Source organism: Dermacentor variabilis, chromosome 9 (assembly GCF_050947875.1).
Source record: "Dermacentor variabilis isolate Ectoservices chromosome 9, ASM5094787v1, whole genome shotgun sequence".
In the NCBI taxonomy this organism is placed as follows: domain Eukaryota; kingdom Metazoa; phylum Arthropoda; class Arachnida; order Ixodida; family Ixodidae; genus Dermacentor; species Dermacentor variabilis.
Window position 1 is genome coordinate 111,259,428 of NC_134576.1, and position 26,787 is coordinate 111,286,214.

General features: G+C 48.4%; 2 protein-coding genes across 2 annotated transcripts; both read left to right on the forward strand.

Annotated features, from left to right (window-relative positions):
• The first annotated feature begins 1,091 nt into the window (after positions 1-1,091).
• Positions 1,092-4,967, forward strand: LOC142558134 (uncharacterized). Its single transcript, XM_075670292.1, has 2 exons — positions 1,092-1,540; positions 3,650-4,967. Exons 1-2 carry the CDS (start codon positions 1,244-1,246, stop codon positions 4,736-4,738), a joined length of 1,386 nt encoding a protein of 461 aa, XP_075526407.1. The 5' UTR covers positions 1,092-1,243; the 3' UTR covers positions 4,739-4,967.
• Positions 4,968-17,161: 12,194 nt separating this feature from the next.
• LOC142558136 (uncharacterized) lies at positions 17,162-24,124 on the forward strand. Its single transcript, XM_075670293.1, has 2 exons — positions 17,162-17,647; positions 22,507-24,124. The coding sequence occupies exons 1-2, from the start codon at positions 17,351-17,353 to the stop codon at positions 23,593-23,595; spliced, it is 1,386 nt and encodes a 461-aa protein (XP_075526408.1). The 5' UTR covers positions 17,162-17,350; the 3' UTR covers positions 23,596-24,124.
• Positions 24,125-26,787: the final 2,663 nt, after the last annotated feature.

Consider the following 26,787-nt stretch of genomic DNA (forward strand, 5'->3'; position numbering starts at 1 on the left):
GACATGGGACCTTTATCAGGACCGCCTGAAATACATCCTGGAGAGCAAAGAAATCGGAGCAGCCCGCTTTATCACGGGTAATTTCCGCAGATTCAGCAGAGTCACAGAAATGAAAAGAACGTTAGCGCTTTCGAAGTCAGCCGGACGCCAACGCTACTTCTGTTTGAAATTTTTCAGGACATCGTTTATAACAATAGTGGCAATAATAAGTCGAAATACATGATAAAACATAATGATTATCGCCAAGATCATCCATTGGATATAAGGCCTGTCACGGTCAGAAGAAACTTGTTAAGGTCCTTGTTTTCCCCGAACCATCAATCAGTAGAATGTATTACATGAAAACACCGCTTCTCAAACATCAACTTAAGCAATCTAAAAGAAAATGCTCAAGATGTGATCACTTAACTGGTTTTGCTGTAACTTCCTGTCGTGCTTCCTTGCGTTTGCTCGTTTTTGTATTTGTAGGCGACAGTGTGCTATTTCCACTGCATCATTCCCTACTGTGTTCTTCTTGCGATTCCTTTTGTATTACCGTTGTCATATCTTCCCCCTCTGTAACGCTTTTAAGCGAATGCGGGTTTGCATTATAAATGAATAAATAAATAAATTAATTAACCCCAAGTCTCTCACTAATTAATCAGCATGAGATACACGAAGGAGATTGGAAAGAGGGATAGTACTTCTGGTACCTAATCAGAAAGCGATATTCTTTCACGTAAAACATCACCATTTATTTTATATATTTAAGGTAAACTGTCGCTTCTTTACACCATCATTATCATCATCATAATCATCAATACACCATCAATACTACTAACTAAAAAAGAAAAGGGCTACTTGCGCAAAGACGATATTTCCGCCTAAGGAGTCGGATAATCGGCATGACACACACACACACGCACACATACACACGCACACAAATAAAGAAAGAGGCCTTGGCTATCTTGTGCCGTAAGAATTGTAGGAAATCAATGACAAAAGGTCAGTTGATAGTCTAGCGTGTGTCATTGTCTCTTGCTGTCCGGGTCAGAGCGTTCTCTTGGAAACTAATTCTGCCACATATGCCAAAATGAGCCGGCTCTTGGAAGGACATCGTTCCTCGCTGTAGGCGCCGCCACTCCTGCGGCCGCGTCATGATAGGACGTTATCTGATGTCACGTGGGTGCTAATAACAGATGCCCGCCTTAGCTACTGCGGTGAAGTCTCTGCTCACTGTAGTCACTGACGCTCCGTCGCTGCGATGCCTGACCACGTACGGCGAGACCTGCACCGCGTGTGCGACTCGGTCAGCGGCGTCAACTGGCGCCCGACGCGGTTCGTCGACGAGCTGATGCTGACTCGCTACGCCTGCTGCGTGTGCCACGTGATTCCGAGCACGACGATCGTACTGCCCTGTGGTCACGCCCTGTGCGAGCAGTGCCAGGCAGGTTGCGTCATCGAAGACGGCGGAAGCGTGTGTCCCCTGGACGGAAAGCCATTCAGCGGGAACGAGTGCGACAGTTGTCACCTGTCAGCTGAGAAAAAGCACGACCTGAAGGTGAGTACGCGACCCCTGTCTCCCGTCTAACAAGCAGGGGAAATAGGGTGCCCACGTTCTTACGTGTTAGGTAACTTCTCTCTTTCGATATCTCCCTCCCAGGTCACGCGGTTTAAGTTTACATGTTGCACAAAGGAACAATCTCCGTGACCAATATCGACAAGAGACCAGCCAAAAGGCAACCCACAAACTTCTTATTCGATGGCAGCTGTGAAACGTGGGAACTGTGGCCACAGAAACGACCCGCTATTCGTAAACATCAGCTAGGCAGAATAACACATAAGGCAATGAAATTATTCAGCGGCATTTACGAAAACACCACCATGCGACGTAAGTCCCGAACACAGAATAGATTGAAGTATTTGATTTCTTTCCTTATCTGGCTACTGTGATTTCTGCTCATCACTGGAATATCCTATCAGATGTTCCGACATGTGGCATTTACATCTTCAGTATCTAAAATCAATTAGGTTTTTTTTTTTTTTGCAACGAAAGTTAATCGTACCACCGACCTCCCGCAACGCTATCGGCAGCCCACTCTTACAATGAGGCTCTTAGATGCTGTTCAGCTTCAGCCTCAGTCGCCATTCCGGAAGTGTTGGATTGGTCTGGCTCTGGAAGCCAACCGCTGCCGTACCCATTATGATGACAAGGGTAGATTGTCGTAGTCAAATTTAATTCTACATTTCTACGGAATAACTACAGAAAGAACCCTGCCGTTCGAAATCACGGAAACTATAGTCCCATCGATAAAAAAAAATACTAAATTATAGAATATTGCGCGTTAAAACCACGATTTATGAGGCACGCCGTGGTGGAGGACTCCGGAAATTTGGACCACCTGCGGTTCTTTGACGAGAACCTCAATCCAAGTACACAGATGTTTTCGGACTTCGCCCACATCAACATGCTGCAGCCGCAGCCTAGATTCGACCCCGCGACCTCGTGCTTTCCAGCCCAACACCATAGCCACTGAGCAACCACGGCGGGCAATCACACATGTATCTGAAGGAGATGGATGGGCGAACAGGAACAATTGGTTGCTGTTTTCGTCAGAACCTTGTGTTTTATAAAGGCACAATCCCACTACTGCGTTAATATTCTTGGTTGATATTCTGTGTAGATGTTGGTAACAAATATATGTAAAAGCGTGTATTCTGTACTACTTTACACATACGACACATATACGGTCTGATCTGTACTTGCTTGTTCAGATGAGCGCGTAGACATAAGTGTAGATCATCTTGTACTTAAAGAGTACCCCTGTAGTACGGCTGTAACGCGCTCAATATCTGGGCCAATGATAGGAAGCAAATACGGAACTTCATTTCGGAAAGCTAGGTCTATAGAGGGTATTTCGCATAAATTGTGCCAAGGATTTAAAAAAAGTGGTTAGCCTCAGCTTAATCAAACCAACGTAATATGGTTTGCCGTAATGTAGCGTTTCTTCGAATATTTTTATATTCCGGTTAAGTGACTGAGATGAACTATGGAAATTTTTTTTATATTCACTTTAGTGCAAAGTACATATCGTTGCGCAGTCACGTGGGCTTATATCATACTTGGCGGACTTTCTTTAAACGCCGAAAATCATTGCCACGCAGCATGTTGGTTGCCACAGAAAATCGGGTCGCTTGTTTCTGAATCCCCCTGCAACACAACGAAACACACTTGACCGTGAAGTGATTATTAAAAAACTAGCCTAATTCATCCTAGGTAATTATCTACTTAAGCGGAATATAAAAACACACTCTAAGGAGCGCCACATGAGGCCAAACCATATGCAGATGGTTTCATTCAGCTAGGGCTAACCACTTTCTTTTAGATCCTTCGCACAAGTTACGTAAAACACCCTATGTATGTTTATTTGTAACTTTTTACAGTGTTCACAGCGTCGGTATCGTATATTTGCACCACGTATAAAGCACTTATTTTATCAACATGACGACTCGTCATTTTCTGAATACGTCATTCCTCCTTACCTTCTGCATATCACGACTACATCCTTAACTACACAGGCAATGTAAAAGAGCTGCCCGACACTCATTGTGCCGAGTACCTTGTTAACACCACTACGTCCCGCCTGTTTCCCATTTCTTCTCCTTGAAGGCTCACTGCTGGAACGAAGTCCACGGCTGCGATTTTGTTGGCACCCTGGAGACCCTTCTACGGCACTTCGAGGCAGAGTGCGCCTTCCACGCGTTTCCGTGTCAACGATGCGGCGAGAGCGTCCCGAACACCAAGCTTCCGGCCCACTACATCGGTGGTTGCAGAAACGCATTGTCATCAGCGGCACAGGCCGAGTCATCGCGACAAGGTGGCACCACCGTCGTCACTGCCAGTGACGTCACTGCAGCCGGACGGGAAATCGGAACGTCGGTGAGGTACACTTGTGACGACGAGATCACGGTGCTTCCGAGTCAGGTCAACGAACGCGCGGAGGCGGCCAGAATGCAAAGCGCCACGCTCGCATCTAGTATAGAGGCGCTGAGTGCCAACGTTTCGCTCGCCGCCGAGAAATTATCGGAGCTGTTCGGCGAGCACTCGCAGTTGCAACAGCGCTTGCTCGCCTGGGCGGCCGGGGAAGGTCGTGTGGCCCGAGAAGGTGGGGCGACTGACGCAGCCAGCTCTTCCGGCGGAAGTACGCGTAGTCGGCAGGGGACGGACATCCTTCGAAATTTGGAACACCTGGCTGGCGAGTCGGTCATGTGCCTCGGAAGCTTACTGCAAGTCGCAAAGAGCGATAACAAGCAACCGATGCTTCAGTTGTTCCTGCTTCCGCCCAGAATAGACGAGGCGACGGAAGGTTGTGTCGACACGCGCGCGTCGAACAGCGTAGCAGTGAACGAAGTAGTTTATCATGCGCTTCTGTCAAACTTTTTGTGGGTGGGCACCTGTTACAGCATCCCGATACGGTTGCACAGGCGAGACGTGTGGTTTAGAGTGGCTGTCAGCGCTGAAGTAATGAAAGAACGCGTAAAAGTGTGGGGAAAAGTGGTCAAGATCACTTGGATTGGCAAGCCAGAAAATAGCAAACTTCCGGAAGTCATTAGAGTATCGCTACTGGGCAGAGAAGGTTCTTCCGATTTAAGTTTGCAGAGCGGGAGTGAAAAGTGTCAGCAAGTATATCTATTGGAACATTTGTGCCCCCCCTACTCCAGGGGGTGCTACATATTTGAAATCGCCATGCGCGACTGAGTGACGGCGCCCAACTCAGACCGGCGCGAATTGACTGTTCTTTGACGGATTCGCAAGTCCCTCGTGCAATCTACCACGGCTGCACTTTTCGTCAGAATGAAAGCGTTTTAATGCGAAATTTTCTTCGACAAGGCGTTTACCATGTGTTCGAAAAATCGTGATTTCATTTCACCAACTACGGCGAGAGCTTTGACCGCGTGTTGGAATTCCCGAGAAAAAATAAACGTTCCTTTCGTTCACTGTACTTTGTTAACTATGAGTGCAGTAACCAACCATATTCTGCCTAGTCGCTGGTGCAAGGCGTACGCAGCGAAGTTTAACACCTGTGTAACGAGAACACCTTTCCCTGCCTTACGCGTTGCATTCTAGTTCGAAATAAGATTACAAGAGGTATCTGCAAGAGTTATTTCTAGCAATCGCGGCCCCGTATTTTGTGAAGGTAAGTACGTTTGCAGACAAAATAAAACTTTGTGGACGAGGACAACACTGTTCGCATCGCAAATAAGTTGTTCGCCTCAAGAAGGTGGTTACGGCTAAGACACCTCGATGCTGTCGCAGCAAACGGGCTCAACGAGCGAGAGAGACAGCGTAAACTTCATTTTCAAATCGGTAAGATCCGGCGTCATTTTAGTGAGTCTGGGCACCCGCCACGGACGCGGTTCCGAGACCTTATCTCGAAGCGGCTTCCCTGGCCCACTGGACGGCCCAGAGTTGTGATGTCAGGTTCAAGCTGAGCAGTGCGCTCTTCCAGTGCGAGCGGGGGCTGGGTGTAGAAGAGAGGGAGGGGTCGGCACTGCCCGACTTGTTTGTTAAGTGCTGACATTCCGATAACATGTGATTAAGTGTGGCAACCTCGCCACACGATGTGCATCTGTTTCTAGTGTATATGCGTGGATACATGGCGTGCATGAGTCTGGGGTTTCTGTAACAATCCGTTTGTAATTATCGGAAGTGTACTGCTTGCGTCCTGTCTAACCTAGCGTGAGGGAATGGGCATGCGCGTCTTTGTAACTTATAGTGTGTCGTGGAACCTGGTCAGAAATTTGTTAAATATTTTTTTGATAGCTGAGGGACATAGGAGCTTTCCGCCGTGGTCACATGGCACAACTTGCAAGCTCTGTTTCTCATTGCTCGAACCACAAGAAGAATCCAAGGTCATGCACGCAAGGCCTAATCCTACGCGCTCCAGTGCGATAGACCTCAGACTCTGCCCAGGCGGCGCTGCGGAAAAACCCGTCACCAGCGCCCCCATCGCAGCCTTGGCGCTAACTGAGTAGTGCAAGGAGAGCTGTCCGAAAGCGAAGGTGCATAGGCCACAAAGGACCCGTCTCTTTCGTTTCTGTTGAGGCACGGTTTCCTAAAAATCAAGGACCTGGGAAGCTTCTTCCGCCCATCCACGCTTCGGAAAGGAAGCTCAGCAGGGCCAAGTACGTGTACAATGTAAAATAAAGTCTCAAGTGTTATTTCGGCGTGCTGCAACTCGCAAGTACAGAGAGCATCAGGTTTGTCTATAGGCATATCAGCATAAAATATAAGCATTTCAAGTTGGCTCCTATTGAATATGTCCTGAACACAAGACTTAAGTATCGCCTATGTTTTTATGTATTTTATCGTAATGTTTTGTCTCGCAATTATTTACAGAGAGTAAATCCTTCCATAGCCTTTTCCAGGGCAGCAAACAGAAAACGTTTTCCAAGGCAGCAAACAGCGTGCGATCATAACGAAAGTAAGCTCCCCACAGTGCCTACCCGCTGCATCTTTCTTTCTCGCAGGAGCTGCAGCATCGCTCAGTACCTTAATTTGAACTTTTCGCAGACGCTTCGAGCAACAAGCGCGCACAAATAAATGTAAATAAACGCGACATTCTTTTTCTTTACACACGCGCATTACTTTGCAATTACTCATCCAGTGCTCCTACAGCAACGTTATTGCTCACATTTGAAAAGCGCAGTCGAGCGGGCTCAGCACATTGCGAAGCGTGTTTTGTATCGGCGCAGGACATACAAAATACGGAAAGTAGAAATGAGCTCGCGATACAACGATGCTCTAGAACAGAATTTTGAATTCATAAAGGAACCAAAATGTTTGGTTAAGCTGAGCTGCCAGATCTCTCCGTTCCACTTGTTGAGTCAAGCTGAGGCGGACGTCTGTTAAAAGATGGAGGTATCGATGGCCCATAAGCAGGATGGTTCGCAACGTCATTTTTCTCTGTTATCAACGAAGTGGCGGCTGCAGATTCTTGAGTTTTCGCTTGATTACCACGGTCCTTCGTCAGAGCTACGCAACACAATTACAGAAGGACAAAATTGTCGCACTTTCTCATGCGAGCCGCTGTGTTGTGAGGAATGCAAGTAACCCGATTACCCAACAGGTTCAACGGCCCGTATCCAGCGCTCTCGCCTTTCCCCTTCATACGATCGCGATGGAAATCAGCAAAACTAAACGTTGTTATTCCGTCCTTCACGTTCATGGCAATTTACAACACAACAGTAGCGTCGATTGCGGCGTTTCTTCGTAGCGCGCGGAGCTATCGCGGTTGCCGTCGTTTCCCCCATCAGTCAGAAGAGCGAGCCAGTAAGCGCTTTATGGCAGTTCGGCGGCGCGCCCCGTTTCAATTTTCCGCTGATTTTCTTGCAGTGTGATATCAGTTTGCGATGCGTTTTCGAAAAAGAGCCGGTAGATGACGCTGAGCGCATCATTTTAGTCGGCATACGAGAAGTATAGCGGGCAATGTGGTAGGAGCACTCGCGCTATTTGTGCAAAGCTCCGACATTATAGCTGGCCCTCACGAGATTTTGGCGTGAATCACTAATGGTATTCGGGGATCCTTCGATCATAGAGTTGTAGTACACTCTGGGAAAAAAAAATACCATCTGATCTTAGAGCACGGGCCAAACTACATTTTCGCGGCCTTCATCGAAGCAAGCGCCTTTCTTTTCGAGACATGACATTGCGCATGCGCGGCCTTTCACGCAGGCGTGCCTTCCCCTAGGCCCATTTCTTGCCTGCCTGCTATTGGAATCGTGATGCTTGCATATGATTACCCTACGAGAGCGGTGTCGGTTTCGGCCGACTGCGACGTATGACGGCGCACTGCGCACACCGGCGCCCGAGAACGACACCGCTCCTCCTGGCGTAATCTTCTGCAATCATCGCGATACCGACAGCAACGCTTGCAAGACATGGGCCCATAGCGGCAGGCACTCCAGCATGAAAGGCCGCGCATGCGCTACGCCACGTCTCGAAGGAAGGCGCTTGCTTCGTTAAAGGCATAGAGTTTCTCACTACATTACCTAGAGGGAAATCTGGCGCTGCTGCGCTGTGGTATGCATGGGAATGCCGGTATATTGTGGATTCGGATTGGCATCGTTCTCGTAGAGACAGGACACCATGAAGACGCGCTTGGCAAGTACCATTCCGTCTGTCACAATGATTCACTTTCTACTAAAGCAGCACGTGAAAAGCTGTTTTAGCTTTATTATTACGCGAAAACATGTTTTGTTTAACTATGAGAACTTGTTATTGTGTGTACGACTACATATGTTACGTAAAACGTATCAGCGGGCCGATAAAGTTGGAGGACAGACGACAAGGTTCGCGCTCGCTTTGAAACAGTTGGTCGTCTGTTCTTGCTTTTCTTCGCTTGGTCATGCATCGTGCGTGAGTAAAGATGTAATATGCGTGCATGGAAACATTTCATGAAGATTTTACTTTGAGAACGCGTTGTTTGCGTAGCCATATCCACGTTTTAGACGAAGCCTCTTACAACACCAGCCAACACGAGCCTCGCAGACACATATACCGTCATTCCCATGACGGCACGGTGCCCCCTTAAGAAACTCCCATAGACGGTGGCCCCAGATTACCCTCTAGGGGTTATAGTGAGAAACTCTATGGTTAAAGGCTGCGAGAATGCAGTTTGGCCCGTACCCGCAGATTACCTGATATTTCGTCCCAGACTACCTGCGCACTGCTAGATCGTCAAATAAGGTGCAGGCGCGTTTCTGCTGTTCTGAGCCGCGCTAAAGACGCGGATGCACGTTCGGTATTACCAGCGCGTGAGGCTGTGGCTGGCGAGGTCGGGACGAGTCACCGCCGGCCACGCCAGGATCGCCGAAAATTGCTTATATCTGTGCAGGTATTTTATTTGTGCATACTGCAGTGCACACAGACCAAGCAGGTACAAATAAACTAACTGCACAGGTAAGCAATTTTGCACACGTTGAACGTGGCAAGCAGCAGCGCGGCGATCAGCTGTTGCGGCAGTGCTTGCGCGTACGTGCGCGACTTGGAGCGCATTTTGGTTTGGCGAAGGCGCAAGCTCTGCTCGCTCTCCGAGTCGTAAGCATCGAGCGCATGTAAGGGCGACTTCTGCACTTTGTCACGTGACCCATTTCGGCAGGCGTGACGAGGCTTTGGCGAAGCGTTCCCGCTACTTGCGTGCTCCGAAGGCTTCTGTTATCTGTATTAGATCCCAAGATATGCGCAAGGTAATGGCTGCTTCTTAGAGCCGTGGATATTGAAGTACAGGTTGCTGACTGTTTCCCTCTCAGCATAGCTTCTTGCAATAATGCTAATTACTAGAGATACCTCTGGCGCTCTCATCTGCCGCAGCTGCAGTGGCGGCGGTTCAGCCAGCTTAAGAATCCGGGGAAGTTTAATCAAGGGTTCGACGAAAGTTCGTCTGGTCAGGCATGGAAATGAAGGGAATCACGGTCACTGACCAAGACTGATGAATAATCTGACGTTTCGGGACCGCGTGCGGGTTCCTTGTTCCCTCAGTTGGACAGGAAGTCGTCGTCACTTACGTAGCCAGCACGTGACGTAACGAACGTGCGTAAATGGCAGGCATAGTCCCTGGTGTCCGGTTCATCGTAGCTGGCGTCGATTGAATGATTAGAGATTCTAGCAGCCGTCGGGATGCCATGTTCTTTTCTTTGGCAACAACAGGACACCAGGGACTATGCCTGCCATTTACGCACGTTCGTTACGTCACGTGCTGGCTATATAAGTGATGACGATTTCCTGTCCAACTCAGTGAACAAGTAACCCGTACGCGGTTTCGAAACGTGAGGTTATTCATCAGTCTTGGTCAGTGACTGTCATTCCCTTCAATCCTGGTAAGTACATGGATTTGCCTATACTTCTTACTCCTAGCTACAAACGGCTCCGGGCTTTGTAAATTCGTGATTTGCAACCGATTCCTCATCATCATCATCAGCCTCGCTACGCCCACTGCAGGGCAAAGGCCTTTCCCATACTTCTCCAACTACCCTGGTCATGTGCTAATTGTGGCCATGTTGTCCCTGCAAATTCCTTAATCTTATCCACGCACCTAACTTTCTGCCGCCCCCTGCTTCTTCCCTTCTCTTGGAATCCAGTCCGTAACCCTTAATGACCATCGGTCATCTTCCCTCCTCATTATATGCCCTGCGTATGCCCATTTCTTTTTCTTGACTTCAACTATGATTTCATTAACTCGTGTTTGTTCCTTCACCCAATCTGCTCTCTTCTTATCCCCTTAACGTTACATCCATCATTCTTTCCATAGCTCGTTGCGTCGTCCTCAATTTAGGTAGAACCCTTTTCGTCAGCCGCCTATTTGACTGTGTGATTAACCCATTCCTGTGTGACAAATAAACAACCAGTACTAAAATTTTCCGACGGAAGGTTTCGACCACAGGGCCTCAATTTAGCATTGAAGCCCGATATCGAAACCATTACGCCACGGACGCACGCATCGACAAGTGGCATAGGACAATTTCTTGCGGGCAAGCCAGCCTCTTGAGAAGCTTGGCGCGTTTCAATTTGGCCACCTCGACAGGTTGAGGCGCGGCAATTAGTAGGGATTGTGCGCGTTCGCGCAGTATACTCTGCACTTAGAAAAGCATGCAGCGCTTTGAAATTTAGGCAAATGAAGGCAGATAAAGCGTAATAAATGAAGCCGCAAGAACGTCTGAATCCATTCAGAAGAACGAAGATCATACAAATTAATTTACTTCCTATCGTTCCCATGATGGATGAAGCAACGCAGCGCCGGAGTGCCCTCTAGTAATATTTCTACGTAACTCTGTCTCGCAGAGAGCAGAGACTAGCAAAGAGACGCCGTTCGATCTGATTACAATAAAAGCACATTTGCACGCCAGGTTCATGTTTCGTTTGTAGTGCATGGCCTAATGATCAAGGTCACCTTTCGTCTAACGCCATGAGAAGCCTGCTCGCATTCAGCCTCAAACCGATGTCGGCATCCGCTCTCCTGAGTGCTGCTAACGTTACTTGGATTCTCCCTCTCGAGCTTTTGAAGCTACAGTTTAAGACGTAACGCTTCCAACTCGCGCTCCCTTGCGGAGCTGCGGTGTGTTCTCCCTCCGCTGCTTCTCGTTCTCTTTCTGTTGCCTCTCCAGCCAAAGCCCTTACCTGCCGTTGTCTCGCCTGCTCCTTCTCTACCCGCTTCAGCACCATTCATGGCAGACCGAACTGAGTCCCGACAGATACCAACTTTTCTAACTCTGTGGTAAGAAAGAAACTTTCGGTATGCGCAGAAGCGTTAACAGAAAATTCCCCGTTGAAAAATGTTTATTTTCTTTTTTGCAAACTGGGGATTTTCCTACAAATAAGGGGGATCCTTCACCAAGGTTCTCCACCCGTTCAAGCCGGCTACTTTGCACCAGACGTCCTGTCGGGCACTCCAGATAATGTGACGACTCGGATTTGATGCGTTAGCTCCTCCTGCAGTAGTGACATAAGGGGATGGAGTGTGGTGTCTGGCTTTCACCAATTGCCGTCGTGAACGAGACAAAGGCCTGATGAAATCAAGCAAAGGGCCGTAATGTAATGCAATTTCTCAACACCAAAGCAAACTGGCATTATTAAGTAGTGGATGTGAATATGTTAGACGGAAAAAGTATGTAAGTGACCATTCCAAAGAACAGGTGTAACAATGTTGAACAATTACGATGTTCAATCGCAAGATCAACAATTAACATCGGCACAAACATCTCTAAACAGTAATCGGGAAATGAAATGTTTAGAGTCCACAGTCCACGGAATCAAAAGTGACATGCAGTAAACCGGGCGCACCGATAGTCCGTCCCAGCCGATGCAGCCCGTAGGTGACCCTCGAAGTCGGCGCCTCGACGTAGGCGGCTGGTTTCCACGGCGGCTGGCGGTGTTCGGTGTCGGGGCATGATGTGGGCTGCTTATATGTCCGGGACTTGCTCGGCGTTCGTTTATCGACCCCGGAGCAGACTGGTGAAGTGTCGCATCAGCTCGTTTTTATAAACCTCTCGAGGCGTCGGCTTTCATTTCTTGCCGTCTAGACGGGCACATAGATCATACACGCGCACACTGGTTCTCGCCGTTGTTCAAACTCCACTGGCAGCCACCTTCACTGGCAGTCAAGTTAATCGCACACGAAACGATAGCGGCGGACGAAGACGGCTTCACGTAGGCCGGGTGTATGGCCACCGTGGTTTCACCCTACCAGTGGCCACCTTCTCCAGTGAACAACATAATCACGCACAAAACAAGTCACGAATGCAAATAGCTCAACGTGATCTGGATGTGCCAAAGATCACGTTCCCTACCGTTTACGCGAAACAGCGTGGCACGTGGGCTAGCGGCCAATTCTTAAAGAAGCGATGCTTAATAGGCGTGCATACTAAGGAGGGCGGAGTGGAGAATTGAAGAAATAATGCGACTTTTGCGAGAGATGGTACACAAAATGCTAGCATAAAAAAACTCACTTTCGCCCGAAAGGCGAAGCATCTAATGCGACAGCAAATTAGTAGGCAGATATACGAAGTAAGGATAGTAGCTTTCTCGGCCCTGTAAACTTATAAACATTCGCTTACTAACTGAATTAACAAGCATCTTCTTGTGTATTTGTTTTCTTGCGCTATACAGATACCTTTGAATGATGACCGACCAACAAGCCCGTATCGCCACACTCTGTCCGCCGAAAGTAAGCACTTGTTGGCCGAGTCGAAGCCGCCCCTCTCCCTCCCCCCGCTTCCCTCCTCTCTTTCCTCCCTTCAGCGGGCGAGATTGAGCCGCGGTCGTTAGTTTCCCTTGTGGCCAGCCGCCAAATACGAAGTTGCTTCCGGAGCACAACGTTGCGCCCCCCCCCCCTCTGCCTCCCATCCCCACACGGCCTTTCGCGCGACGGAAGACAGCGCGTTTGCTCTAGGCCTTCCTTCCTCAAGCACGCCGGATTGGGCCGCCGTGGCCGCTCCGCTGACGTGCTTTCACTCGCATATACAGCATAGGGCGGGCGGCGACGGTGTCATCACCCTTGGACTTTATACGGAGCCTCACGGCGACGTCGATGGCTGAAACGGTCCTGGAGTGTTCTTACAATTGCTATCGCAGTAGAAGCATGCATAGCATACGTGCTTGCGCAAGCAGGCAAGGTGACTATTTGTCACCATCCTGTTTCAGAGAGGGTGTAAATAAATGATTATAATCAAGCGAATAGCGCAGAGAGCAAGTTACTGGGTTTAGCGGGCGTACTCTAATCGCACGTCGTCGGCTGTAGTCGCGACTACGCGGCACGTGGGAATGTGCATGCAATGGAATGTGCATATATATATATATATATATATATATATATATATATATATATATATATATATATATATATATATATATATATATATATCATGTGTGTGTGCGCGCGCTTTCTTGTGGGTTGGCTGCATCCTTCTTCTCGTTCATTACAATAAGCTGTGCCTTGTACGGATATTTTCTTGCCGCCGAAGCAGGTTTCGCCCTGTTTCAAGTGTTTCCTCGCGCTTGTGTAGCGCCCATATGCTATTTCGTCGCACCAAAATAGAACCACTGCTCCTTTTTTTTGCGCAATTGTTCTTTTCTAATATGTCGTTCCTTGCTCTTGCCATGCTTTATGGACTTTCCATTGTATGCTTCCATGATGTGAACACTCGCCCATTCTTTGGGCGAACGCGTGGGTGAACGCAGGGACGCGCTCCACGGAGCGCCAATGGATCCGGGGCGCCGGCGCATAGACGCAAAACCTGCCAGGTGCACATCGTGCTGGAGGCGTGGCTTCGTGTCACCGGCTTCTCTATTTACGGTCGATCCGAACTTGTTTTGCTATAAATAGAATTTCGCTCTCAGTAGCATGTCAGCAGTTGCGAGGAAGCCAGCCTTGCATTTTTCCACGGTATGCCATAGTATGTGCAGGGTATATAACCGGTGGACTAATATAGTTACACAATGGGTGCCGAGAGAAGGAAAACGCGGTCGAGGACCGCAGAAAAGTTGGTGGGTTACTGAAATTAGGAAATTTGCAGGCGCAAGTTGGGATCACGTAGCGAAAGGCAGAGGTCGTTTGAGATGGCTGGGAGAGGCCTTCGCCCTGCAGCGGACATAAAAGTAAGTTACTGACGATGATCTCATAATCAGCCTGTGTTTCAACACTTTCAGCCCAATGAACCTCATCGACGCCGCTAAAATATTACGTCGAGTAGTCTGCACTGTATCGGTATTCAAAAAATGCCAAATTCTTTACAGTGAAAGTATAGAAGTGTGCTGCCGCCTGTGCCGTTCATTTGGCTTAGGGCGGGAAATTGTCGGCCGTCTGTCTACGCGTGATGCCTGGCTTAACAAATAACCATTTGCTCGCGTTGGAACATTCCCTTCAGCTGAACGCTAGTCTGCCACGACCTGGCAAACACTGTAGCAGACGACACGAAGCCATTCCTCCAGGTGTCACTGCAGCTGCGTGATTATTTGTCGTCGTACTGTTACCCTGTTTCAAGGGGGATTCTAATCATCATTATCGTCATCATCATTTGCCTCAAGAATCGGCCGCTCTCGCTGAGCCGCTCTTAGAATGGATGAGCCTGTGCATTCAAGTTAGTGTCGTTAGTGTTGACACCGTACCTGTTGCGCTATAGTTCTTTTTGAAGACCGCTGGCTGCCTACTTGTGCTTCGGTTACATTGCACGTATCCAGCAGCATTTTTTTTTCTTTTCGTATAACTTCTACATCTGCCTGTCCAGGCTTTTGAGGCACAGAATGTACTCCAGCTGAATGTTTATTATTATTCTTCATTCCCACTCTTTGCTCGAAACCATTCTTGATTCGTGCTTGGCTAACTCGAAAACTTTCAATAACCCTCTCACTCCGAATTGCCCCATTTGTGGTCGTACCACGGAAAACCAATAACAATGGACTCGCCCTGCTGTTTAGCCACTTTTTCATTCCAACACGATCGTTGATTTTCACTACTCTTCAGCGTTTGCGGAGATTATAACCGGTATCACTGCCTTTTCGTATTCTTAGTGCCACCTCATACGTATTGTGGCCACAAAGTGATTGCTTAATAGAAGAGTTGACTGTTGGGCTAGTTGGTCGTCCATATTTGAAGTAGTAGCTTAGCTACTACTGCTTAATAGAGACTGCGTTCAGGTCTGCACCCTTCAGGTGCCAATGAACTTAGTGGGCGTTACAGTATGTCTTTATTTCCCCACCACCAAAAACACCGGAGCACCGCCGCGAAACCTAGCGGTGATCACGTGAAGCGCGTGTTAGCGAAGTGTATTCACTTGTCATTTCGAGGGTGCTATTCTCGACACGCATGGCGGCTGCACGGCTGTCATTATCCGCCATGTTTACGCTCCGATTGGCTGTGGAGAGCTCACGTGCCTTGAAGTTTGTGCCGAGAAACGGAAGTTTTGCGAAATGTCATTTTGCGTTTTCATCAAGATGACGAAACGTGACGTGGAGCTGCAAATTTTATGGACTAATACATATTTTTGGTCATTGGCAGATATATTGTGATGTTAGCGCTTCAAAAAGAATGTGAGCGGTAGCGTGCAGAAGCCAGTGCAACGCATATGCAACTGCGCGAATATGTGGTGGTGATCCAAGATATGCGCCATGCCAGCTTGCTGATTGGCTGAAGGAATATCTCGTGAGGAGCGTCACAGCGAGGGCTGTTTCGTAAACGTCATTTTGATGATGCGTGACGTTGCGCTGGGCCGCCATTGCTGAGATATTCCGCCATAATATTTGCTGCGACGAGCCGCGCAAATTATGCTAATGAGCAGCCATATGCAATGGCAGCCGAGAGGAATGCGTATCGCCCCATTTTCCCCGTCTTTTGGCGCCACGAAAATCTTTTGTTCATAACGCGAGCTCATAGTATTTGCATCGCTCTCGGGTGGTGTTGGCATTTGTGTTAGGGGCCATCATTTCTTAAAAGAACGCGTTTATACGAAATAATATTGGTTCAACGTAGCAAACTTTCGGCAATGTTGCCCACTTTTCATTGCTGCATTTCTATTGTAAGCAATATTAATGCCTTTTCGCACAATCGAAAGTTATGACAACGGCCTCTTTCTAATTTATAAAAAGAAATGTACGCAAGGCGGCGCCTTGAAGTTTCCTCCCGCGGTGCAAGTAACCAGCGAAATGAACGAGAGATGGCAGCGCCGGCGCTTGCGTCGCGCTAGTGGATATCTCTGGCGCGCGCAACGCTATCGGTGATATTCGGCCGTTTCTCAGCCAGCCGAGTCGGGCTAAGTCACTTGCGTTTCACGAGATAGCGATAATGTGGCCCAGAACGTGCGCGCATCACCACTGGTAGGACGCATATGTTGTCTCCAGCAAGAAACAAGTGCGTTGGCGCCAACATGCGATGACTCAATCCATTTTCTGGGGATACGCATCCTAGCTATTGAAGCAGACGACGGCTTGTACGCAGCAGACGACGGAAGCGAGAAGCGTTTTCATCGTCTATCTAAAGCGAATAGTCATACGCTTTAGATAGCTGCTTTATTTTTACTGCGGAGGAAAACTGTTTTGCTTTACCGATAACGCTACATTCAGTGCCTTCCTTTCAGTTTCTTAGGCGAAACGTCAAGTTGGCGTCACGTTACGTAAGCAAAACGGGGCCACCAGCGCCATTTTGTTTGCGTCGCGCCTACGTCACGGATCGAAGAAAATGGCGGAATGTCCAGAATAGCGCCCCAGCCCACAGAAGCTCGGAGACTGTTGCGAGAATTAGTAGGGGAAATTCGTAGCCAAGAGTTTGGATGGGTCGTGGCGAAATTGTACCGCCCGTTACGTACAGCGGAATTCAAATCGGCTAGGCATTAGTTGCACTGCCTTACCAGCCGAGTGGGCATGCAGCGTGCAGAGAAAACAAACGGCACGTTCGTATTCCAAACAGGAAGAGCCGTTTATTCTTTCCACTACGTTCCCACGTTTGCGGCGCCCGCCGTGCGGTGTCGTCTTGCGGGCGATGTTTACACTGCCTGCCGCCGAAGCGCCGCCTCGTCTTTCGCCGTCGTCGGCGCAGCGGGTCACGTGACTCACAGCCCACGTCACAGGCACTTTAGTTTGTCTTACCTCGTGGTGTGCGTCTCATATGGACGATATCGCCGTTCATCGGTCGAACAGTGAGCGCGCAAACAGACACGTGGCCGAGCAGAAGCCGTCGGTTAGAGAACGCTCGTTGTTCACCAGGGTGCGCTGTCCGACGAGGGCGTTATCTGCTGTCACGTGATTCCGAAAGATCTGGCATTTTAGTGGCCTCGGCAGCCTCGGCTCCCCGGCGTCATTCCCGATTGCCTCTCAACCGCTACCATGCTCAGTCCCGGACGGCAAGTTCTGCACCGAGTGTGCAACTCGGTCAGCGGCGTCAACTGGCGCCCGACGCGGTTCGTCGACGAGCCGGTGGCGGCTCGCTACGCCTGCTGTGTCTGCCACCTGATTCCGACCACGACAATCCTGGTGCCCTGTGGTCACGCCCTCTGCGACCAGTGCCAGCGAGGCTCTGTTACCCAAGATGGCGGAAACGTCTGTCCCCTGGACGGAGAGCCATTCTGCGAGGACGAATGCCAGAAGGTGCAGCTTCCGGAGAGGAGAAAGCAAAAGCTGGCGGTCAGTACTCGCCAAGCGTCGCTTCTTGAACAACGAGCTGAAGTCTGAGGCTATGCGTTTTCAGCGTTAGGGTTGCAGTGTATATCGCGATCTTTTCGTGAATCTCTCTAATCGGGTACGAGTTAAGATGTCGTTCCCGATGAGGGTATGCTTTCGTTCTGTACAGGAAGTGGTGCAGTTTTTCTTGATTCTATTCTTTCCTCAGCGGTGTGTTTTATGGCAGTGCCCCGAATATGTGTCTTTTGACCGATGTTCTGTCGGAGCTTCATGCTCTGCGTTCTCCGTACTTGAAAGGTGTGCTCAAACCGTCGCGCTCATGCCACCGATCTTCCGTTGAACTCACTGCGTTTTAAGCGGCCGCTGGCACTGAAGTAGAGCGAACTCTTCTATCTTACAGCGAAGGATAATGATTTGAACATCACGGATTGCACCCCTGCCGAAAATGGCTTAGCGCGCATCGCGCAGACGCCGCACGGAGGTGCTACCACATCCCGCGCAAGGCCATTACATTAGACTGTTATTAGTACGCCAATGTCGCCGGAATGTCGTGGACGAATTTGTAGCATGTATTTCAGTGTCCACTTCACGAAATCGTCGCTTCACATAATTCCAACATGCTCGTTGTGTCTGCGCGATTTTCTTTAACCGTATAAGTGCAGCAAATGTCATGAAATTTGATGCTGTGGCAGCCTTCCCCCCCCCCCCCCCCATACATACGCACTCTTCAAAAACATTACGCATTACCATGAAACACAGGTTCGTAATCAAACAAGTGTATATTTACGTGCTTCAAGAACATGGCGTTTGCCCGTCGGCACCGCCCAGTCGAAGGTTCAGACAACAGAATGCGCGCGACAGCAAGCTTCGGCAGTATATCAGCCGTTTGCAGCTTTGGGGTTAATACTGGGTAAATTGGGGTGATATTGTAGGCTGCTGTGTGGGCCAAGCGGGTTCCACTCTTCCGCGTCGTGCAGGCGCCCACCGGGCTGTCCTTTTGTCTTTTTGGCAGTTTAACGACCTAAGAGAATTAGGGTGGTTGACTTCTTTTAAACTGACCACTTCCTTTAAACAGGGAAAACACGGGCAAGGGAGCAGGTGGAAATTGAAGACTATCAGCAAAACGAGAACAAAGTAAAAGCGAGAGCCAATGTTTCGAAAGTAGACTTTCCTTTTTCAGGGCGACATAATGCTTTCCTCGGCACAATATATATGGGTAATATTCTTAAGCGGAGAGTGTGTAAGCGGGTGGGTGCGGCAACGACCGAAAATATGTTAGCTGCGAGGGCGTGGAATTGAGAATAAAGGGGTGCTGTGTACAAGGCCGGTGACACGGCCGTGTCAAACGGCGTGTCAACGGCCGTGCAACTTTCCGCACAGCACCGCTCTATTGTCTGCTTCGCTGGAGGGCGTGGGCTATAGTTTTTGTGAAAGAGATAATAGAAGGAGCGGCAGAAAACGGTCCCCGTGAAAAAAAAAGGAAACTCTTACTGAAATGGAATAAATATATAAATAAAACAAATGAAGACGAAGGACACTAAGCAACCATGCTAAGTGCTGTTGCCTATAGCTTGAACTTTTGCTTAGCGAATAAATTCTAAAGGTCCTTTCGAAACGTTTATGCCTATTAGTTGCAATATCTTGAACTTATGGATAAGGTATGATTATCTGTATTTTCTTTCTCGTTCAGACGGTAAGTTTGACAAACATGTGGAGTTTAAGTTCATCAAAGTTATATCTTCATTGGTTGAAATGCTCGGCGACGGCTTTGGGAAGCTTTTTAGCTGTGTCCGGACGATGTCCATTTAGTCTGACGTTCATTCATTGTCCCGTTTCACCGATATATTGTTTCTTACAGAAGTAACATTCAAGCATATAAATTGCATCCGAACTTGTATAAGTGGAGCTAGATTTTAATTTAATGTCACTTTGAAGTAACCTGCAGGTTTTGCACCTCGGACGACATCCTTTTGTTACGGGGTAATGATGTTACCTGAATTTTGCTTGCACTGTGTCTTTAACGTCTCTATTGCGGCGATAGGTGACCCTTGGTACATCCGGGAACGCTTTCCTCAGACGCCTGTTACTTTATAATATTGGGTGGTATTTTCGTAGGATCTTGTTTATGTTTGGGAGGGCGTTAGAATATTTCGTTATAAAGATTTCAAAGATTATAGAGATTCTAGTATACGCTATTTCTTACCTAATTCCAACTGTCTCCGATGTAGACGCGGCATCATAAGCTCTGTCGAGAGCAATTTCTGGATAGTTTCTTCCTGCTAGTATTACATTAAGTTCATTTAGGTAGTGGATATAATCGTTGTCTTTGTTCCAGATTATTCTTATTCGTTTCGCTTGTCCGACAAGTATTCCTTGCTTGCGGTGTCACGGGTGATGACTGTTGCAGTCTAAATATTGCTGGCTATCCTTAGGCTTCCGGTAAAGTGTCGTTCTCAGTTTACCGCTTTCTATGTAGACCGTCGTGTCGATGAAGTTGATTTGACTAGGAGAGTGGTGAGCAGCAAATTTATTACTCCGGTGAAAGCGGTTGAAATTGCTAATTAAGTTGGCTAACGCGCTTGTGCCTTGTTCCCATAATATAAGTATGTCGTTAATGTAACGCAGATAGGTGTGGGGATCTTAAAGGGCATGAATTCGACAGGTCTGCTTCAAGGTGTCCCATGAAAATGTTCGCAGACGTGGGAGCGAATGGTGTTCTAATGCTAGTGCCGAAAGTTTACAGATGGTGAATGGATTCGAAATAATTCGATATAGAATAATTCGGTATACAATCGAATTCAAAATAGTTGAGCGTGAGAACTCGCCTAAGGAGTGACAGGTAAACTTCAGGAGCGTGCGTTTCACGATTGACTGGCAGAAATTTTGATACAGCGTCAATTTCTTCACCCATGGGTGTGTTAGTGTAAAGGTCAGAAACATCAAAAGTCAGAATAGCGCGGTCGGGAAGTGTTTGGTTGGCATTGATGCCGTAAACAATTTGAAGGAAGTGCGGCGTGCCTTGAACCAAAGATGGGAGAGCGGTGGGTATGTTTGACCGGTGGTGTTTTAAGGATTTAGATGATGGCTCGGTAGCTTTACTGTTTTTATAAACTATAGGCCGACCTGGAATTTCTGCTGTAAATATTTCTTCTACGGGGGACCTATGTATTTTAGAAAGAAGATAAAAGCGGCCTGTGTTTTTCTTCCTGCGCAACATGAAGCGATATTCAGATTGCCTGATTGGTTGCCAGGACTAGAGCTCCGCTATTGGGCTTTGCACAGCACTGCTGTAGTGTTAAATTGGGTTAGTGTCGAGTTTTCTGTAATGGTTACTTAGTTGTTTCGAGGCCTCATTCTTGTACTTTTCTATAGGCTAGATTACGATACTGGCACCTTTGTTCTACTGGTTTTATAACAATATAATTTCTTCCCGCGAGATCTTTAATGGCTTCCTGCTGAGCGGGGGACAAATTGCGTTTCCGGCAATGCCGCACTGACTCGAGAATTTACTTTGAGAATAGCTTCATGCATGAATGAACGTCTAGGCACTGTTCGGCTTCCGGTGCCCCATGTCCTATGTGGTCTAAGAGCTTCTATCCTGTTTTCCTACGTCTGGGCTGTCGAAAAAGAACCCCTTCATCCGCATGCGTCTTAAAAAGTATGTTATATCTTTGTGGAGTTCGTATACGTTTACTGCGTTGTTCGTGGGACGAGACGCTTAAAGCACCGCAAATAGTTATGCCCACAAAGTGAAAACTAGCTTTGTTGTACAAGTTCGGCTGTACTTTATGTTTGAACGTTCGATGTGCAAGAAACAATGGATCGGTGAAACGGAACAATCGCTGAATGTCAGATAAAGCGGACAACGCGCGCGCACAGCTAAAAAGCTTCCCAAAGCCATCGCCCAACATTTCAACTAGCGAGGCAATAACTTTGATGAACTTAAGCTCTACATCTTGCAGTAAGATTTCTCTTCTGAACGAGACAGAAAATAAAGAATCATACCTTATCCGTAAGTTTAAAAGGGACCTGTAGAATCTGTTCGCGATACTAAATTTAAACTATAGGCAACAACACTTAGGGGTGAAACAAACGCACTAAATAAGCAAACGTTTTTTTTCTTTTATGTTTATTCCATTTCAGTAGTTTTTCTTCATGAGTACCGTTTTCTGCTGCTTTTTTTATATCTTTCAGACAAACAACAGCCCACGACCTCCAGTAAAGCAAACACGGGTGATGTGCGCATGGCCGTTGACACGCCGGCTTACACACGGCCGTGTCACCGGCCTTGGGCACGGCACCCATTCAGTCTCAATTCTGCACCCTCGACGCCAACACACCTTCAGTCGTTGCCGCACCCACCCGATTACCCTCTTTCCCCGTTAGGATCCTGCCTTTTGCATCGTTTTGCTCGCTTCCTTTAACGGCATTATATGTATGCGGATATGTCTCATGATGTATTTACATGCGCAACTCTGACGTCAAAGCGTTGCTTAGCTGTCCTTTTTAAACATTTGTCGTTCATTGGGAACACTCCTTACGAAAACACTTTAATGATATGCTATAACCATTTCTGCGCAGTGTTCTTGCCTCGATAACTCTCCGTGGTAATCGGCGAGAAATATTCTGACGTGTCTACTCACTAGGAAATGACGAAAAAATCTCGCGAATGAAAACGCGACCAATGCCGCTATCCTAATACCCATCACTGTTAGGTATCGGTTTCATTTGTAAAGGGAATGACCACAACTTCTCGTGCATTATGGGCGGGGAACCCCAGAACGTTTGTAGAACGACATAGCGTGATAGATACGATTTTCTTTACCGCGACCCGTTTCTCCTCCTTCCACTTTCTTTTCAAGGCCCACTGCTGGAACGAAGTCCACGGCTGTGACTTCGTGGGCCCCCTGGCGGCACTCCTGGGACACTTCGAGGCAGAGTGCTCCTTCCACGTGCTTCCGTGCGAACGGTGCGGCGAGACCGTGCGAAACTCGGAGCTTGCCGCCCATTACATTGGCGGCTGCAGCAACGCATTGTCGTCAGTTACACTGGCCGAGTCATCGCAGAAAAGCGGCGCCGTCGTCATTTCCGGTGACGTCACCACAGTTAGGCGAGAACTCGACAAGTCTGCAGCAAGTACCGGCGAGGACGCGATGCCGGTCCTTCAGACTCAGCTGAACGAACTGACGGAGGCGGCCAGAATCCAAGGCGCTCAGCTGCAGGAGTTAAACGCCGCGCTGGCGGCTAGTCTCGAGACACTCAATGCCAACGTGGCACTGGCCGCCCAGAAATTTTCGGAGACGATCGGCGGGGCCTCTGAGATGCAAAAGCGCATGCTCGATTGGGAAGCAGGGCATAGTTGTCTGACTCGAAAAGGTGGGGCAGGTTCTCCTGCCGAAAGTGTTCATTTGCCAGAGGTGACAGGCACCCTTCGGAACTTGGAACACTTCGCCGGCGAGTCGCTCCGATGTCTCGAACGCTTACTGCAAGTACAAATGAAAGAGTCCCAACCGATCGCTCAGTTGCTCCTTCTCCCTCGAAGAATAGACGAGCCGATAGAAGGGTGTGCCATATCTAGCTTGTCAAGTTGCACAAAAGTGAACGAAACAGTCTATCATATGGTTCTATCAAACCTGTTCAGCGATCGAGAAGGTGCCACATTTCTACGTAGGTTGCATCGGCGAGACGTATGGTTTAGCGTGAGTTTCAGCGAATGTGCGAGCACACGCACGACACAGGCAAGCATTTGCATCAATTTCAATTGGATTTGCAAGAAAGAAAACATGATCAACCTTCCGAAAGTCGTTAAAGTAACCAGAGTAAATCGATATTGTTCCTATACCTTACCGAGCATCGTAGACAAAGACTGGCAACAACAATATCGTTTGGGCGAACTGAGCGATCTCTTAAATGAAGTACGCTGGGTTTTCGAAATCGTTATACACGACTAACATATGGCACCGAACACGACCCGCAATGAATCAATTCGTTTTTTTTTTCGGGCTTGCGAGGCCCGCAGGCAAGCCACCCTTGCTCTGCCCATCGTCAAAACAAGGGCGTCTGTCTACCATGTGTTCTTTACGAGGTGTGAGCAATGTGGCAAAACTTTTTTGTATATATTGTTCGGAATGGCAGTAAGAGCTTAAACCATGGTTTCGAATCCCTGAGATGAAAATGTTCCTTCGTTGAGTCCACCACTACAACTGCTCGCGGATGCCGCAGCGGCCATCGCAGAGGCCGTCGGGTTGGAACGCGCAAGCTTCGTCCAAATCTAGGGATGGATGCGTTACCCAACGTGGCAGTCACGGGCATTTCATTGATTCTTCGAAGATTGGAAAACAGGATAAAGGCGCTTGTGCTGCTGCTCATGTTTCTTTCTCGGTGCAGTGCTGACCTGGTAACATATTAAAGCGATAACATGTTGACATGTGTACATTGGTTACTTTTATAAAGCGAAGCTCCCTCTGCCTCTTTCTTCGACTTTCCTGCTGCTGTGAATGCTGCTGTGTCTGCTGCTGTCCGACACACCGCGTCGGGGGGTGGTTCAGAGCGTGTGTATGCCTGACAGGGGCGAGTCGGAGAGGAAAGGCAACGCGAGAAACTCGTTTTCACCCCACCGCGTTGCATGTGTAAAATGTCCTCTGGAGCTCCTTGGGCGTGGCTACATTAGCCTCTTGACAGCTGTAATTATCCGTGACTCCCCTCGGAAGCATTGTAGAAACTGCAGCGCTTCCCTTTCTACTAACGCGAGAGTCCAGAAGGGATGTAGATGGAACTGTAGAGAGGAAGGAGGAGAGGAGGCAGTTCCCGTACAAGAGAGGGAGGGAAGCTGACTTGAGAAGGCAAGGAAACCCTACCACAATACGACCACCGTTACGAGGAAACTGGATAAGCTCAAGTTCAAGGCAAGGTACAGTACCTTGCTGCTATTTCTGACAAACATGCAAATATTTGAAGCGGCCGTACTACGCAGGGCATGCAGAAGCAGAGCCGCATTAAGTTAAGCTCACCGCGGGGTCCAGTTAAACGGAATCGGTCAACCGTCAAATCAACATTTCTGTGCCCGCCGCGGTAACTTTGCGGCTGTGGCATTGCTAGAGGTCGCGGATCTGATCCCAAAAGCGGCAGCCGCATTTCGGCGGGAGAGAAATGGAAAGCGCATGTGCGCTTAGATTTTGGGACAAGTTAAAGAACGTCATGGTGTCAAAATTAATCCGGTGTCAAAATTAACACACGAAACATATTTTTGTTACATAGTGGTGTTTGTGGTCAGTTGCACCGCTGCCGGCACTTTACACCAGTAGACAAGTAGAATATACTTAGTCACTGCTATAAAAACTCGGCGTTACTTGATGGTGCCACTAACCGGAAGTGACTTGTTATCCCACTTTTTGTTTTCAGTTCTTTTAGATGATTTTCGGTTTTCTTAATATTCTTTTTCTTCTCATTCGGCCGGAGCATACTAAACGCTTGTCAGAAGGGTACGGCCACAAGTTCAGTTCAGCCGAAGTTTCCTCCCTGTTAGACGGGCTGTCTTGCTGCTACTTCGTCGTGTCGCAGCAGGTACATTAATGTTAACTCGTGCCTTGGTCATATCATGAAAAACGCACACGAGACTTGAACATTGACGGCGTGGACTCTGTGGCCAACATCAGCTTCTCACTGTTTTGGCTTGGTGCAGCTCGGCTCGTGACACACGACGCCAGCCGAGCCTTACCGACTCCTTACCGTATAATATGCCGTACGGAAAGTGATTCCGTAGGGTAAAGTTCGCGCATGCGCAGCTTTCGACCGGTACGGTATTACGAACTTACCGTACCGTATGCCGTACTTTCCGTAGCACCGCTAAAGGACCCTGCTGACGTGCATGTGTTTATCGTATATAATCTGAAGCACAGCGGTTTAAGTCTGATGACACGTTAGCATGAATCCACCGAAGACGGAAAAATATCCCCACGTCGTCCTTCGTCCGTGGCGAGGTGTGCGGTGTTGCATGCGCGCTCGTTTCACGCTTTTTGCCTCTTCCAGTCCCATCTGGCCACAACAACAGATGGGAGAGACAACGCAGCGGTACAAAACACGCGCACTAACGCAATTCAGCAAACACGACGCCTTTGCCACGGTACTAAACCCACGGAACAACACATGTAAGCGCACACAACCATAATAATGTTACCATTGTGGCCCCAGAACATGGCCGCTACAGCAACAGGAAGAAAACAGCAAAAAGAGACAGTTTTAGTTCAGCTTACGCTGTCCCATTGCGTACCCTATAAAATAACGGTTTCGAATGAGTCGAAGCCTAACGAAATAAACGTTCTAAAACCCCTCAATTTTCCAAAAGTCGCGCCATTCCTAGATCTTGCCGCCACCCCGCTCTCCCCGACGTTTCCTCCACTCCTCCTATCGCCCCAGCCTCCTCCGGTCCCCCATTGGCCAATCTGTCACGTGGAAGCAGGCGCCACGCTTTTGTATATTTTTTCTTTCCAGCATGCTCCGTCCGCCATTGTTGGCCCTGGTGGTACGCCCCGACGGAAGCGCAGGCGCTTCATGTACGCTCGTGAAATTTTCGCGGAACGGAGAACCGCCGGCGCGTACCACCAGCTAGTGCAAAAACTGCGACAGACGGACCCGGAGTACCCTCAAGTATTTCAGGTAACCGCACTTCGCACAAAGGGTGTGTTTTATTGTTGACATTGCATCTCCCCCTTCGGCTCGCTGTTAAGTATGTGAGCCGCTCTTTTCATTGTTAGAGATTACCTTAATTGCGTGCCGGACTTCAAGCAATAAAAAATTCATCTGCGCTAACTACCGGCCTATTGGAGAGCCGACACAGCTCGCAAAGTAGCTTACTATTGTCTACGTTCTTACAGATGTCGTTCACCATCGGAACTTGCCTGGAGGTTGTGTAATTAACGATAAACTGGGGTACCCAGCAAGCATATTTTTCAAAAACTCCGGCTGAGCAGCTGAAATGACGGGCTGTGCAATTTGCAGGCTGTGAAGGCAAGTGACGCATTAGCTCGTTGGCTGGGCAAGTTGTTCGGTTCCCTGAAGATTCCGGTCAGAAGGAAGAGCCTCCGCTTCCCTAACTAAAACGCCCTTAACATGCTGCAGTAACCGGCATAAAAAACGCACAACTC